The sequence below is a fragment of the Ammospiza nelsoni genome, chromosome 2 (assembly GCF_027579445.1).
Source record: "Ammospiza nelsoni isolate bAmmNel1 chromosome 2, bAmmNel1.pri, whole genome shotgun sequence".
In the NCBI taxonomy this organism is placed as follows: domain Eukaryota; kingdom Metazoa; phylum Chordata; class Aves; order Passeriformes; family Passerellidae; genus Ammospiza; species Ammospiza nelsoni.
The window spans coordinates 31097462-31113143 of NC_080634.1; the positions used below are offsets into that span (position 1 = coordinate 31097462).

At 46.4% G+C, this 15682-nt stretch overlaps 1 protein-coding gene across 2 annotated transcripts; it reads left to right on the forward strand.

Annotated features, from left to right (window-relative positions):
* The first annotated feature begins 3923 nt into the window (after nucleotides 1-3923).
* PEX5 (peroxisomal biogenesis factor 5) lies at nucleotides 3924-15548 on the forward strand. Of its 2 annotated transcripts, XM_059466583.1 has the most exons (16): nucleotides 3924-3944; nucleotides 4220-4422; nucleotides 4806-4841; nucleotides 5034-5166; nucleotides 5863-5997; nucleotides 7017-7122; nucleotides 8290-8380; nucleotides 8747-8863; nucleotides 9229-9321; nucleotides 9498-9617; nucleotides 10237-10380; nucleotides 12490-12560; nucleotides 12725-12940; nucleotides 13052-13217; nucleotides 13484-13641; nucleotides 14441-15548. In XM_059466583.1, exons 2-16 carry the CDS (start codon nucleotides 4273-4275, stop codon nucleotides 14640-14642), a joined length of 1938 nt encoding a protein of 645 aa, XP_059322566.1. In that variant the 5' UTR covers nucleotides 3924-3944; nucleotides 4220-4272; the 3' UTR covers nucleotides 14643-15548. The 2 variants fall into 2 exon arrangements, with proteins under 2 accessions (XP_059322566.1, XP_059322567.1); XM_059466584.1 differs by lacking the exons at nucleotides 3924-3944; nucleotides 8747-8863 and having other exon boundaries at nucleotides 4140-4422.
* The last annotated feature ends 134 nt before the right edge of the window (nucleotides 15549-15682 follow it).

A 15682-nucleotide genomic window follows, 5' to 3' on the forward strand; every position in this document is an offset into this window, starting at 1 on the left:
GAAGGAATTAAGGGAGACATGGCAACTGAGTCCAATTCAGTACAAGGATACTTTGAAAAGGAAATGAGTACCTTATGTGTGGTGGAAAAGAACAGAACTATCCGCTCATCAATAGTGCCTGGGCAATGAGGGGTAGACCAGTAAAAAGACTGGCTTTCTGGTCAGTGAAATTGGAAGCTGGCCAAAGATACCTAGAAGCTCCAATCATTTTTTACTTGTCTTCACTGTGGTGGTGGCTAGGTGAATATCTTAAATAGCACCAGTTGCAAGTGGGGAAAAAGTTATTCTAGATTTCTAAGCACTTAAGCAAAGTCAAGGTTTTCAGACTGATTAGGGCTGATGAACTTCATGCTGTGATGAGAACTGGATAACTGGAGAATGGCTCACTGGCCATTATCTTTGAGATATCTAGGCAGTGGAGAGGTTCAGAAGACTGAAAAAGGCCAAATATATTGGGCATTGAAAAAAAGAAAATCTGATTAATTACAGGCCAGCCAGCATCATTTTACTGCCTTCCCCTGTGACACTGGAACAAATAAAAATTATGTAGACAACTCACATTTTCCATTTGCAAATAGAAGAGATCAAGTTAAACCAATCTTTCATGGCAGACTTGTCCTTGTGGTCAAGGAAGTAACAATAGATATTAAATTTTTTATTTCAGTAGGATTTTTACTCTGTGTCATCTGACAGTCATTAGGAAACATGGGAAACTGGATCTACTGAAATCACTGTTGGGAGCATCTGATGCCAATTGGAAAATTCTAAGATTAGTTTTTGGTGTTATGCTGTGTGTCTGGAAAAACATATTAAGGAGTCCTGCAGAGATCTGTTTTCAGTGTGCTATCAGTGTGCGTTTTTTTCCCAGTAATTTATACAGTGGACCAGAAAATTCTGTCTATTAAAATCTGCAGACAACATTTACCTCAGAGGGGTTGCAAAGGAGTTGGTAGAAAAAAATCATATACAAATGTTCTTGATCAATGGGAGAAATAGCCTGAAAGTGTAGAGCACCATTTAATAAAAACATGTACTAAGTTTTGCACTTGGAAAGAAATAATGAATTTCACGAAGTTAGGATTGGGAACAGTTAGACAGAGACCTCCATTTGTCACTGGTTTCCATCAGGCCCAGGACCTTCAGCAGAGTATTGGTATTGAGAACAGCTGAAGGATGCAGAGCCTGGAATAGCCTTTTCAGGAACTGTACTATTTGCCTTTCTCATCTCTCCAAGAGTTTTTGGGGCCCCCTGATATTTTAGTTCTTGCTGCCAAATTATTTTCACTTCACTTGCAGGGGTGCATTGACTGTGCTTCTTTTCCTGTTGACTTTTAGATCAGACCCTTTGCTTTCTGCCTGCAAGCAGAAACAGTTGTGGCTTCAGCAGGATACTTATCCATCAACAGCCATAGTTGTGGTTGTCCTGGATGCTCTGCCACCACCACCACTTCCTGTCCTTCCAGTTGCATCAAAGCCTTTTGGGACTCTAAGGGATTAAGGGCCATCCAGCCCTTCAGAAGGAAGGCTGTGGGGGCTATTTTTTACAGAGCAGTGTTTCCCTGTCCCTGTCCTGAGCCAGAAGGCCAAGCTGGTGTCACAGGCTGGTGTCATGGGCATACCCCAAAACCTTATTGCAAATATTTACAAATCAAAATTACTTCATTTCTTCCTCCTTGCCAAGTCTGTGATGGTTTTTGGATTTCTGTCCATGCCTTATCTGAGTGCCTACACTCTCCTTCTCCATGTCTTTGTGCTGTCTATTGGTTTTCCTTAGGAGCAGTGCTGCCCCTCTCCTTCTTGAAAGCCTTTTGGGATTCTGCCCCATAGCATTCTTCATGCCTCTCTCTTCAAGTGCTCTTGCTAATCCCTGATCACACTGAGCATACATAGGATTTGGTAATAGCAGGTGAGTCTTATTTTAACCTTCCAGGATGCCAGAAGTGTGCTTTCAAAATGAATCTTACAGTAATCCCTTTGCTGGGCTGGGGTTTGTCCTGCAGGACAGCCTGGGTGTGCAAATGAAATTCCGTTTGGGTGCTGCTAAGCTGCACAGAGGGCACGTCACCCACTAATTGGTGTGCCTCCACAGGACTAGGGGAGACATGGTCCAGAGTAATGCTCCCCAAGCATGTCTGGTGTGGATGTTGTATTTCCAGCCCCAGTTCTAATAACTTTAAGAAGTCTGCTCCTGTTGAGCCACACATACTACTTGCTAGCACAGAGCTGGCTGTAGATGCCATGTGAATTTCAAAGCTGTAAGGAGAGCAGGCAGGAAGACCAACTGTCAAAGAATTGTGTCTAAAACCCCACCAGATGTCACATTTTGGACAGATGAAGTGACCCAGATAAATCTGGAGAGGACCCTGCAGAGGAGCATATTCCTTTGAAAAGAAGAAGATGGGATTTGATTCTGAAAACAATCTATTTCTAGCAAGCTAATGTCACGGGAGTCAGCACACATTGTGCAACCCCCTCTTGGTGCTTTTCCCATTCTTTTAGAGGCTATACACAAATGACCTCTGATTTTCCAGGTGGCTTGTCCTTTGGAACCATGAATGTAGGAGGATCAAGGCTGGGAAGGAGTTGGCATTTCTATGGCTTATCTGAAGGTATCACATACTTTTCAGCTAAATGTGTGCACTCTCAACCTGTGGCTGCCAGCTGCAACATTTTAGCGATCCCAGAGCAAACAGTAAAATATCTATCCATCAGCTGGACAAATGGCCATATACTGATACAGTATATGCTCATCTATGCATATGTACCATATACATGTCATTGAATATATATATGAACATATATATTTATGTGTATTCACAAATAAAATGAGATTTGCGTGGGGCATACATGTATGTATCTCTTGTATGTACATAAACATATATACATACATGCTGTGAAAAATGCCAATCACTTGTTTTTAAAATTTTAAAAGTTTAATAGCAATAAACTGGTTATAAAAATAGCAATATAATTAGAGTAATAAAAATTTTGGACAATTTGGATTAGAACAATATGAGCCAACAGAAACAAAGAGTTATGGATGTCCGGGTACCTTTTTCTGGGCAGCATAAGCCTGAAAAAGGACACCCGTTAACAGAGGATTAACCCTTAAAAACAACAGCCTGTTGCATATTCATACATCTCATACATGATGCATAAATTCCATTCAAACACAGGATTCTGTCTGGTCATCCTCAACATCTTCTTCTTAATCCTAATGGTGTCTTCATAGCTGAGCGAGGTGGGAAGAAGTTCATTTCTTCTGATAAGAGGGCAATAAATTATTTTTCTCTGAAAAATTTAGGTGTCCTGTGGCTGCTATCTCACTGCAAATCCTTTTTTTTTTTTTAAAGTATCTTGGATAGCATAGTTCCTATTTTAACATTTTGTTATAACCTAAAACTATATTTAACACACTTCTTAAGAGAATTAATACAACATAACTTTCTAACATAACACATGTAATATTAATTTCAATATTTGCGAAAAGCCAATCATAAAATACGCATTTTTCACACATACTGTACACATTGACTATATATATATATTAATGCAGATATATATGCATATATATATGTTTATGTATATTTGCATTTTTCACACATACCATACACATTGACTATATGTATATATGCATTTATATACGTATTTATGTATATTTGCAGATACAATGGGATGTGTATAAAACACACCATATACATGTACACACCGTTTCACGGCCGGCAGACGGGCACACCCCTCGGCAGCCGGCTCCGGAGCTGCGGGAGCGGTGCGCGGCGGGGGGACCCACCGGGCGGACGGGTTCCGGAGCGGGCGGTACCCGGGCGGGCGGGCGGTGACCCGGGTGACCCTGGCGCTCCGTCCCTTTAAGGCGCTCCGGCGCCTGTTCCTTTAAGGCTGGCCCCGCCCCGGCGCGCCAGCCCTGCGCGCCCCGGCGGCCCCAGGTACGGAGCGGCGGGGGAGCCCCGCGGCCCCTCCGGGCGGCGCCGGGCGGAGCGCGCCGGGGGACGGGGGACGGGCGCGGCCGGGGGCGCGGGGCTCAGGGCTCGGGCCGGGGGCCGCGGCCTTGCTGTCCCGGCGGGCGGGCGGGCGGGCGGGTGTCCGTGCTCTGCCGGGCCGGGCCCGCGGGGGAGGCGGCGCTGGCGGGTGGCAGCCGGGTCGGGGTCAGGCGGTCGCTCCGCTCGGCGCTCACCCGCTGTCTGTGCCGCCCCGGTGCCAGGTGCAGGCGCGGCGGGTTCGGCGCCGAGCCTCTCTCCCTCCGTGCCCGGCGCCATGGCCATGAGGGAGCTGGTGGAGCCGGAGTGCGGGGGCTCCAACCCCCTGATGAAGCTGGCGGGACACTTCACCCAGGACAAGGCCCTGCGGCAGGAAGGACTGCAGGGCCCGCTGGCCTGGCCCCCCGGGACGCCCGAAGCCGCGGCCGTGAGTATCGCGCTGCTCGCCGGGCTGGCTCTGGGGGCTCTCGGTGCAGCCGGTGTCGTGTAGTGGTTTCTTGGGGAAAAGGCCCAGGGGTCACCCGAAGCAGGGCTGTGGGGTGAGGGCACGTTTGTGGGCGCTCAGGGGATGTTGGTGGCTGTGGTGAGCTGTGTGCCTTGCTGTCACAGGCCCTAAGCCAGACAGTAGTGGGAGGGGGTTGGACAGGATCCCTCAAAGTGTTGCTGCTCCCTTGGCTGGCAGCTAGTGCAAGAAAAATGTTGACAGGCTAAGCTCAAGGAAGAGGAAGATACAATCTAATTGGGTCACACTGTCTATGTAGAGAGGGGCATGGGATCAATGTTGACACAATTGCCCACTATTCCCTGCAGGTATCCAAACCACTGGGAGTAGCCACTGAAGATGAGGTAAGAACAGATTTATTGGTCTCCTTGTAGCTTTTGATTAATCTTCTTTAAGCTTTTCTCATCCTCACTGTTTGTTATTTTACCCCTTACCTGATGCTAATGTTTTTTTCTGACAAGCCCTTTTCTCACACTCCCTGGCTCTGCCTGTTCATCTTCTGTGCAATGTTTGCAATCCATCTCTGTCTTTGGCAGCTGGTTGGAGAGTTTCTGCAAGCTCAGAATGCCCCTTTGCTGTCCCGTGCACCCCAGACCTTCAAGATGGATGACCTCTTGGCTGAGATGCAAGAGATTGAACAGTCAAGCTTCCGACAGGCCCCTCAGCGAGGTGAGGGGAGCTGAAGTAGGTGGAGAGCTGGAAAAGATCTTGATGTTTATGGCTAGGCTCCTAGCTGGGTGGTTCCTAGCTATTGATCTTTTCTGAGATTGTATCTGGGCTATTGTTTCTGGATTTGGGCTTCCCAGTACACTGATCTGCTGGAACAAGTTCACTGGGGATCGATGAAGTACTCAAGGGACAGGAATCCATGTTGTAAGAGGAAAGGCTGAGGGGCCTGGACATTTTAACCTGGGGAAGTGGAGTCTGGGGGGCAGGGGGTGGAGTGTTTTGTTGCTATCTTCAGCAGCCATGGTTGGGATCTTCACAGCAATAGTCAGGAGAAGGACAAGGGGTAATGGACACAATTTGTGGAAAGGGGAACTGACTAGGTGTGTGGAAACATTTCTTCCCTTGGAGGAGGCAGTTCAGTACTGGAACAGGTATCTAGGGAGGCTGGAGAATTGGCAGCCATGGACAAATTCAGAAGTTACCTCATAAATGCCTTGAACAACCTCATCTCTAACTTTCATGTTAATCTGCTGTGAGAACTCTAACAACCTTCAGAGACTCCTTCCAAGTGAAATATTTCTGTGATTTTATTCTAACAAAGAGAGAGATCAGAGGTGATTAGGGCTAGCCTAGAACACATAAATGATGCCTTTGAGTGCTCCAGTCCTCACTTCTGTTTTTTTTCCCTTCATGTAGCTCCAGGTGTGGCAGCCTTGGCGCTGTCTGAAAACTGGACCCAGGAATTTTTGGCTGCAGCAGATAATGCTGGTGATGTCTCTTCAGATTACAATGAGGCTGACTGGTCACAGGAGTTCATTGCTGAAGTGACAGGTGAAGTGTCCTTTTTTTGGAGTTACTGTCAAGGTGATGTCCAGTCACATGCCTGTGTGAAGTGAAGAGCTCCTGACTGTGAAATTGGAGTATTGCTTTGGGCCCAGCAGGCAGTGTTTCCTGTAGCAGCCCTAATGGGGTGGGGGATAGGAAAGCTGCTTTGTGATGGTGTTATGGTTAAGTCAAATTATGAGCAATGAGGTGTGGAAGCTTTTAGTTAGATGCAAGGGTCTTTTGCTGTTAGCTTAGGTTACTTAGGGAATTTTGGAGAAGTGTGCTGTTCAAAACTGCTTTTTTAAAAGTGATGATTTAACTGATGCAAGTTGGAGATGGCCTTGTACTGCTTCTTAATTACATGTTTTCTAATTCCCTCTTGTAAGGCTAAATTTGCCTTTGGTACAAAGGTAAATTCTCTTTAGTGTGCTTTGGTCAAATGTTTTTTGTCAGTTGTATGAAGCTGGAGGGATGTTACAGTCTGGAAATGTGCAAAGTGAGTGTTTCTGGCCCAAAGGTTAAGCTTTATTTGAAAAGCCATCCTGTGTTGAGTATAGATCAGGCTCTGGAATAAAGTCCTGTTACCACACGTGCCCTAATCTGGAAATTATGGAAAAGAAACAAGTATATGCTATTTTCCAGGAGTGGCCACTGTAGAAAGCTGGGTAGTTCCACTCTTTGACCTTCACTCTTTACATTTCTGAAAATATAAATTAGAGTTACAGAGGTCTTTGAGAAAGTTCTGATGAAAACCTAGTGCTTGTAGGCTGTGCTTTTGACAGACTTGTAATGCAGTGCTAATTTTCTTGACCTACATAGTATCCCACAGGGAGCAGATTAATAAGTTGTGATATTAAAGTAGAAAATCACACATTTATCATCACCACAGTGGCATCTGTATTAATTCACTGTCTGAACCAAAGGCTTGATTTTTAAATCAGCATAAACAAAGGTAGAAGAAGCAAACATAAACAAAGGTGCGCTAGTCTGCCTGTCTTAATTTTCTCCCCATTCTTCCTTTGCAGATCCACTGTCTGTGTCTCCTGCCAAGTGGGCAGAAGAATACCTAGAGCAGTCAGAGGAGAAGCTGTGGCTTGGGGAGTCAGAAGATCAGTCTTTGGCAGATAAATGGTGAGTCTGACTTCTCAAGGCAAGCTGTTGCTGCTAGGCACTTGGGTGGGTGAAGCTTGGAAAGGTGATAGATATCTGCTGTGGCCTGAATGCTTTTGAGTAATTTAACTTAGACTGGTGTTCTCAGGCCTTTGGTGTCAGAGAAAGGCAGAAACAGTGCTTGCAAACTGAAATTTTTAATAAGAGTGTAGTTTTTCTGTTCTCTAGTTCCAGGAAGACACATTGATCATGTAGGCTAAATTATCTCATGCCTGATGCAAAACTCCTTAAAGTAACTTCAGGAGTGAGTTCAGGAACTTTTTTTCCTGCAACAAATGCTTTTTGATTGTACTAGTTGTAAACTTTCATCATGTAATTCTTCCTATCTGACAAACCACTTCCAGCCTTTCCCCGACATATTTATGGGTTCAGCCTTCTGCATATTATTTTAATGTGGTTTTTTGTGGTAGGTTACGCTTTGTAGGTAGCTGTTGGGTACAATCAAGTTTTTCAGTTAAAGAAGCAAAACAAACACACAAGCAATTTGAGCTTCTAAGATCTTTCCTTACAAAAATTTTGTATATTTGGACTCTTGTTGCACCTGGCTCTTGGCTTCTCTGACAACTTTCTGCAAATAATGGACATCCCTGAGTTACTGCTACCAGTTCCAAAACTTCCCCAAGATTTGGAGGTAGTGGTACCACTTCAAAGTGGTCCTATCCTGCTATAAGCCAGACAAGACATATTGACTTGTGTCATTGCTGTAAGCCCTCGATCCTCTGCAGGGCTGATGCTTTTCCAAGGCACTGTTTTCCTCTTCAGTGGGCATGACCTACTTTCTTTGTTCCTAGATATATGACCTTGTTTCTGGTAGTGCTAAAACTTGCAATGTCTGATGGCATGTGAGCTTGGCAAGAATCCAGACTGCTCTGCAGAACTGTGCTGACTCTGTAATTGTTTAATTCTGCTGCTGTTTGTGTTAGTCACTGTCCAGTGACTAGTAGTATTTTGAACTTTTACGGATGGATAATGGTAGCGAATCACTTAGGAGAAGCCCAGAATCTTTGAGGAGGGGTTGTATCCTTCAACTCTGTTGTCTGCCCCATTGTGTAGACTCTTGTTAGTGAAAGAGTTTGCTATTGCCTGGTATCAGACTATCTCTTTCCCTTTTATTGCCTTGGAACACAGGTATGAGGAATACCAACCTGAGGATGATCTTAAGAAAACTGTTACTGATTTCCTCTCCAAAGTGGATGATCCGAAACTCAAGAATACTGAGGTGAGAAATCTGACTGGGGCTGAGATTAATTATTACTGTGAATTAGTAATTAGGTAATTAGTAGTAATTATATTACTGTGAATAAAGGGTGTGGGGAATTGAGATGGCTGAAGATAGTGAAGGAGTAAAGCCTCCTGGTGTCCCATGTTTCCATTTCTTCCCTGATTCCTGCGAGTTGAGCTCTACAATCCACTTTAGATGTTATCCATCTCCACTCTTGTGAAGTCTGGTCCTTCCCACCTTTCTGGGCCTTTTGTGCTCGCTCTGCAGAGAGAAGCCCTCTTAGTGAAGGAGGGGGGCATGGGCTGAGGGCTTGTGGGCACAGCATCTGCCCAGCTCCACCCTTGTTTCATTTCTCTGCCGCAGTTCCTAAAGTTTGTCCGCCAGATCGGAGATGGGAGGGTATCGATCGAAGCTAATCAGGTGACCCACAGAGACCAAGATCAGGCAGAGCAATGGGCAGCTGAGTTTATGCAGCAGCAGGTAGGACCCCCAGGCCTGTATGCTCTGAAGGAAGAAAGCATTTTGCCACAGTGCACAGTCTGGGAGCAAAGGAAAATGGCAAGTCCAGCTCTCAGCAGTGCTGAGGGAGACAAGGGAGGGGCTGTTGGGCTCTTAGCAGAGTCTAGCCAGAAGATGAGAATGTATCTGGACAGTTTGAGTTTTCTCATCTCCCACAGCATCTGTGAGGAAGAGGAGATTCAGATGAATTCGTTTCCACTTCATAGGCCATCAGTTTTTACTGATGGGGAGGAAGGGTCACTACAGACCCTCCTGCTGTTTTGGGATGTGCCCTGAGGTTGCCAAATTCTAAAAAGAAAGGTGTGTTTCTGTTTCCAAACTCCCAGGAGGCATCCGATGCCTGGGTGGATCAATTTGCGCGATCTGGGAACATGTCAACTCTTGATACGGAATTTGAGCAGGCAAAGGCTGCTGTGGAGGTAAAGCTGGCTGAGAAGGAGGGCTGGGGTGCCAACTGAGAGCCCATGGTAGGGTTACCTCTCTCCTTTGCATGCTCTGAGGAGGGCTGGAAACATCCAGGAGGGAGTTCTCTGGCATGTCTATAGATGTGAGTTTATAGCTGAGGTACTCCAGTCACACTTTGTTCTCCCTTCAGTCAGATGTGGAGTTCTGGGACAAACTCCAGGCAGAATGTGAGGAGATGGCCAAGAGAGATGCAGAGGCTCACCCTTGGCTCTCTGAATATGAAGACCTCAATTCCTCATCATACGACAAGGTAGGGGAGAACAGGGTCTCTCAGCCCTAGCACTGTGGTGGGCTGCCCTGGGGGAGACTGGCAGTGCATCTGCCTCGCTCTGAGCTCCACAGACTCCAAATGCTGCTGGGATTTGTTCTCACACTGATGCTTTGCTGTCACTTACACCCTTGTCCCAGATCATCTAAGGGTTAAAAACTGTTCACTTGGGCTTGTCTGCAAATGCTGTCTGGTTCTTGTCCAGCACCAAATACCAGTGAATAGAGGGATTCTTTGCAATGAGTTCAAGTGTTGTGTCCCCTGGCCCCATCCCTGCCCCCCATCTGGCCCCATTCCCCTCCAAGCTAATAAGATACATACTAAATGTATGTATCTTATAAATACATACTAAATACTTTTGTTTCTCTATCAACTTACTCCTGGTTTGGTTTGGGGGATTTTTCCAGCGCAGAACAGGCAGGAGGAACCACCCTTGTTCTCTGATCTGCTACAAATTGGCAATAAGGATAAGGTGCTGGCTGGTCTGCGTCTAGAATGTTCCTGATGCAGCAAGACTAGACTGAGCTGTGCTGTAGAGAGTGCTCTTCTCCCTAAGCCTGTCTCCTAGCTTTAGCCCCTGTGTGTCTGTCTGTCCTGCTAGGGTTACCAGTTTGAGGAAGACAATCCCATGAGGGATCACCCGGATGCATTTGAAGAGGGTCGGAAGCGCTTGGAGCAAGGTGACCTCCCCAATGCTGTGCTGCTCTTTGAGGCTGCAGTGCAACAGAAGCCAGATCATATGGAGGTGAGTGGCACAGAGATAACAGGCTGAGCTGTCAGGACAGCTGTCCCTGCAGTGTTAGGACTTGTGCAGGGTGTATGAAAACACCTCTTTTTCTGAGGCCCTGGGCTTGTTGCTGATCTGTGTGAGTCCTCAGGGAGCCTCTGAGGGAGGAGGTTTTCAACTTAAGGTAGTTACACGAAGCACAAAGTCGTCTGGCTCAGAGCTGTGTAAAATCTTTGGAGCGCATGAGACTGTGCATGGAGCCAAGGCAAGGAGTTCTCATCTCTCAAGTTGCTTCTGTGAAAGTCTTTATTGGCATTGTAAGTTTGGAGGAGCTTATGGTGGATCAGTGCTTTCTGTATCTGTATTAAAATCTAATTGTGAAAATCTCATTAGACTCTAAGTCTTTCATCTAGGTGCTAGGAAGAGATGTGACCCAAAAAGATTGGGTGTTTTCAACAGTCTTAATTGAAGTTGTGGGCCAAAGAAGGATTTTTACTCTGAAGACAGAGTTCCAGCTCCTTGTTAAGTGAATACTTTTTTCCATAAATCACTTCAGCTTCTGCAGGATGAATTGAGAAATGGAATAGCCTGTGTGCCTTTTTCCAGGGGTAGAGAACATGGATATTCTCAGGAAGAATGCAAATACACTCATGTGGTGCCTTTCTGGAGTGCCTGCCTCAAGGATCCAGGGCCGTTAAATTTTCAGCATGTCTTGTTCAAGCCCTGCTAATTATATATGACTGGACATACATAATTTGATTACCCTGAGACTTAAATATGAGTGACATTTTGGAAGAGGTTCTTGGCTTCTAAGAATGGCCATCTAACTTTCTAGGGTACTGGTAATAGGTGAAAAGTAAGCAGAAGGTTTGAAGATTTTGCTTTAGCTTTAAAGTGGTCAAAAGGTGTTAATACCCTTCTAGAACTGTTGCTTTTTTCTCATAGACAGTGTGGGCTGCAGGCTGAGCATGATGGAGAGGTAATTGAAACCTTAGGGGAAGAAATCTTGGCCATTTCTGACTAGCTGCATTGGAAACATTCTGAATTCTTCAGGGAAGGAATCTTGGGCCAATTCTGGCTAGCTGTATTAAAAACATTCTGAATTCTTCTACTGTGACTGCAGAATGTACAGGAGAAGCCAAGACTTCACAAATGGTACAGTGATCAAATAGACATGAACAATTGCTCTGAAGGAGATGTCACGTTTGCTTTGGTCCAAGTCACAACTTTACCTTGAATCTCATCAGCTCTTCTGCTGGCACTGCAGTTATTGCTGGTCAGCTCTGCTTGAATTGTAGCTAGCTATGTATGGTGAGGCATGAGAGATTCGGGGGTGTAGATTGCCTTCTGCAGGGCTTCTGTGTCTTTGCTAATGAAGCAATTTCCTTCCTTGAGGCAGTGGATACCTCATTTTGTGACTTACTTTCAAAAAGCAGGTACATCATGCTGACAGTCCCCAGCTCTAGCCTGTTTTGGACCAGGGGTGTGGCTATCAACATAAAGTGAACAGATACTTTGGATTTAGTGCCTAGTTAAATATTCCTTATATCAGCTGCTTGGAGGTGGAAGTCATTTTCATGTACTGGTGTCATGATGTTTGGAAATTCAGTAAAATTAACAGTGCTTCTACTTTCAGGTCTGAAAGTCAACTCTCCAAGGTTACTACTTACTAGTGGACCACTGCACAAGTACATACAGCTGCCTGCCTCGGGGGTCTCCTTATTATTAGCACTGCTGCTATGCCATTTTGTTCTTGGGAAATAGGAGATCTGCATTTTCCTCCTTCCTCTGCAGTTTGACCACAGTTAGAAGTTAAAAGTGGAGATTCTGTGATCTAAAAGTGTAAAACTACCAACAGTTGCTTTATGATAGATTTCCAGGTAGACATTCACTTCTGTTCACTATAACAATGCCAATTTTACTGTCTTTGAAGACTTATGTGCCATGACATCTGTCTATCTTTTGAGAGGAACTTACACCTGTGGCTAATGTGTATACTTCGGTCTATTTGATCTCACTCTAAAACTGTGCAGGATAATATACTGGATTTAATCTCTGTGTTAGTGGCTTATTGACTGATTTTTTTTCCTCTGGAAGTCTAACTTTGTACATCTATGTCTTCCCCAGGCCTGGCAATATCTGGGAACCACCCAAGCAGAGAATGAACAGGAGCTTTTGGCGATCAGCGCTCTCAGACAGTGAGTGTTGCTGCAGAGCTGCTGAGTGTGGCTTCTTGTTGGGTGTGTAGTGCCACAAGGACCACATGGCTGTCACAGGATGCTGTGTCTTGATTGTTTCACCTCCTGTGTCTGGCTGTCTCCTACACTGATTTAATGCTGCATGCACTTTCTTTGCCCTGCAGGTGTCTGGAGCTGCAGCCTGGGAACCTGACAGCACTTATGGCTTTAGCAGTGAGCTTCACCAATGAGTCCCTGCAGAAGCAGGCGTGTGAGACCCTGCGGGACTGGCTGCGCCATAAACCGGACTATGCCCACCTGCTGAACAAGGAACCAGAGGAGAGTGTCTCGGGGACAAACCTGGGGCCTTCCAAGCGTGTCCTGAGTTCTCTGCTCTCTGAGTGAGTTATGGTTACTGATTGGGCTCAGACTGGTCCAGGCAGGAGCAGAGCGAGCAGCCTGAGGCCGACTCTCTCCGCAGCACACCAATACCCTGTTCTGTGCTTTTCCAGCTCGCTGTTCATGGAGGTGAAGGAGCTGTTCTTAGCAGCTGTGCGCAGCAACCCCTCCACTGTGGATCCTGATGTCCAGTGTGGCCTGGGTGTCCTTTTCAACCTCAGTGGCGAGTACGAGAAGGCTGTGGATTGCTTCAGTGCTGCACTCAGTGTGCGCCCTAATGTAAGAAAGGGGCAGACTGGGGGTGCTGGAGGCACTTGGAGGTTTATGGGTGAAGGTTTGGGTGGAGGTGCTGAGGGGCAGACTGGGGGTGCTGGAGGCACTTGGAGGTTTATGGATGAAGGTTTGGGTGGAGGTGCTGCATGTACAAGAGGTGCATATTTGGAGTGGAGGAATATGACAGACATGTGGGGAAGGAGTGGTTGGTTGTCTTGGAGCTTTAGGAGATCCAGTTCATCTCAGCCCTTTCTCTGTGCCCATTCCTCCAGGATCACCTTTTGTGGAACAAGCTGGGTGCCACCCTGGCCAATGGGAATCGGAGTGAGGAAGCAGTGGCCGCGTATCGTCGTGCCCTGGAGCTCCAGCCAGGATATATCCGCTCTCGCTACAACCTGGGCATCAGCTGCATCAACTTAGGGGCCCACCGGTGAGCACAGGATGGGCACCTCTGCTGTGACCTGTGTGTCTAGGGGACACAGACTGCCCTAGATTGTGAGGGCAGGGCCACACTGCCTGCAGCCTTCTCTTGGCACAGGGGGATAGGTTTCTCCTTGAGCCAGGTCTCATGAGCTCTCACAGAACCAGTCACACATGAGATAGCTCTGCTACCCACAATGGTATAAAATTAGCAGGATGGCTTCTGAGGTAGTGTTGGAAACAGAAAATTTTTTAATGAAAGGCAAAATAACAAAGCTTTTTCAGAGAAAAACCTGAGCCAGGGGCAATAAGTTCTTGCTCTTGCTAAAACACTCCACAAAAACAATTATTTCCTTTGTTCTTCTTCTAGTGAATTAACTAGGCAGGACCTTTTGGCCGCTGTCCAGTTGGCAGCCCCAGGTCTGAGGTGAAGTCCCAAAGATCCTATGAGATGTCTTTTTACCAAATTGAGGAGAGAAACTTCTGGGCTTTTTTCCTTTCAAGCAGACAAAGAATAATTTGGTCACTCTGTCAATAGGGGGCACATTCCTACAACAGGAGAGCAGAGCAAGTGTTTGGACTCTGCCCAGAGATCCAAGTGTCATGCAGTTACAGGTGGAGTAGAGGCCATCTGACCTCCTGATTCTTCTAGGGGGAAAAAGAGGGGGACCTCTGGTTCTGGAGTGGGGTAGGATCTGGGAAGAGGAGGAAACTGTTTTGGAGGGGAAATACTTTAGAAACAAATGGGGAAGGGAGTGTGAGATGGTTCATCTTTTCCACTGAGCATGTGAATGTTCTCCTGTTGGCAGTGAGGCTGTGGAGCACTTCCTGGAGGCTTTGCACATGCAGCAGAAGAGCCGAGGTCCGCGGGGGCAGCAAGGAGCCATGTCTGACAACATCTGGAGCACCCTGCGCATGGCCCTCTCCATGCTGGGGCAGAGTGACCTCTATGGGGCAGCTGATGCCCGTGACCTGCCCGCACTGCTGAAAGCATTTGGCCTCCAGCAGTGACTCTGGGATAGGCTCCCCTGCGAGTGCAGCGGTTGCCAAGCCCAGCAATGACCTTTCTTAGGGAGAAAATGTTCCCAAGGGTTCACACACATCTTTGCCCTGGTAGGGCAGATCATTGGCCACTGTTTATTTTTAAGTACCCGCCTGGTGAAGTGTGCAACTTCCCCAGCCTGTCTGTTGTGGCCTGAGCATTTCTAAACGGTTCACATTATCACCTCCATGACGACTGACACTGCTGCTTCACAGATGATCAAAGTGGGGAAGACAGCAGCATCCTGCCCTCTTGCCAGACTGCATTTGCAGTAGTGCCCAGCTTGGCTGTGAGAGCCGTTCTGCAGACTGCCTGCAAGTGCGTATCTCAAGTTCAGGCTGCTTTGGAGGGATGGGACTGCTGTTTCACCCAAAAGGGTGAAAAGTTATGGGGTTTGAGCATGCTTCCCCATGTATGTGCTTGCATGTGTGTATATGTGGGTTGCTAGGGAAAACTGGGGCAGTAGTCCCCTTTTCTGGCCACTGGTAACCTCATGGTACAGCCAGATGCCACTTTCTCAGTGTCTCTTCCTGAACCTTTTAAGACAAGCATATTGTACTGATGCTGGGGACATGGGTGGAGGCCCTTACCCTGCCGGGGTAAAGGGAGATCCTAGAGTTCAGGCTTGAGAGAAGGTGATAGGAATGAAAGTCTGAAATGTAACCTGTCCCAAAATATGGTGGGGAAAGGGGTGAAGTCTTAATTTTCTCTTGCTCATCTGTCATTGTTTTCCTTTGTGCGAAAGTCTCCATCTTGTGTGTAACTGAATCTTGTTAATTATAAATATCTGTATATGATTCTATTGGGGAAAATGTTTTTTAATTGTAAAATATTTTGTATAATAAAGGTATAAGCCCACTACTTTTCAAAAGATAGATTAGACTCTCTCTCTGTTTCTCTCTCCCCTTTTAACTCAGGTTTTGGTTTATTGATAGCTCGCATACAGATGAAGCTTAAAGGACCTCTTTTTGCTGTAGCCCCAGGCTTCAGTTCAGTGAGCCAGCAGAAG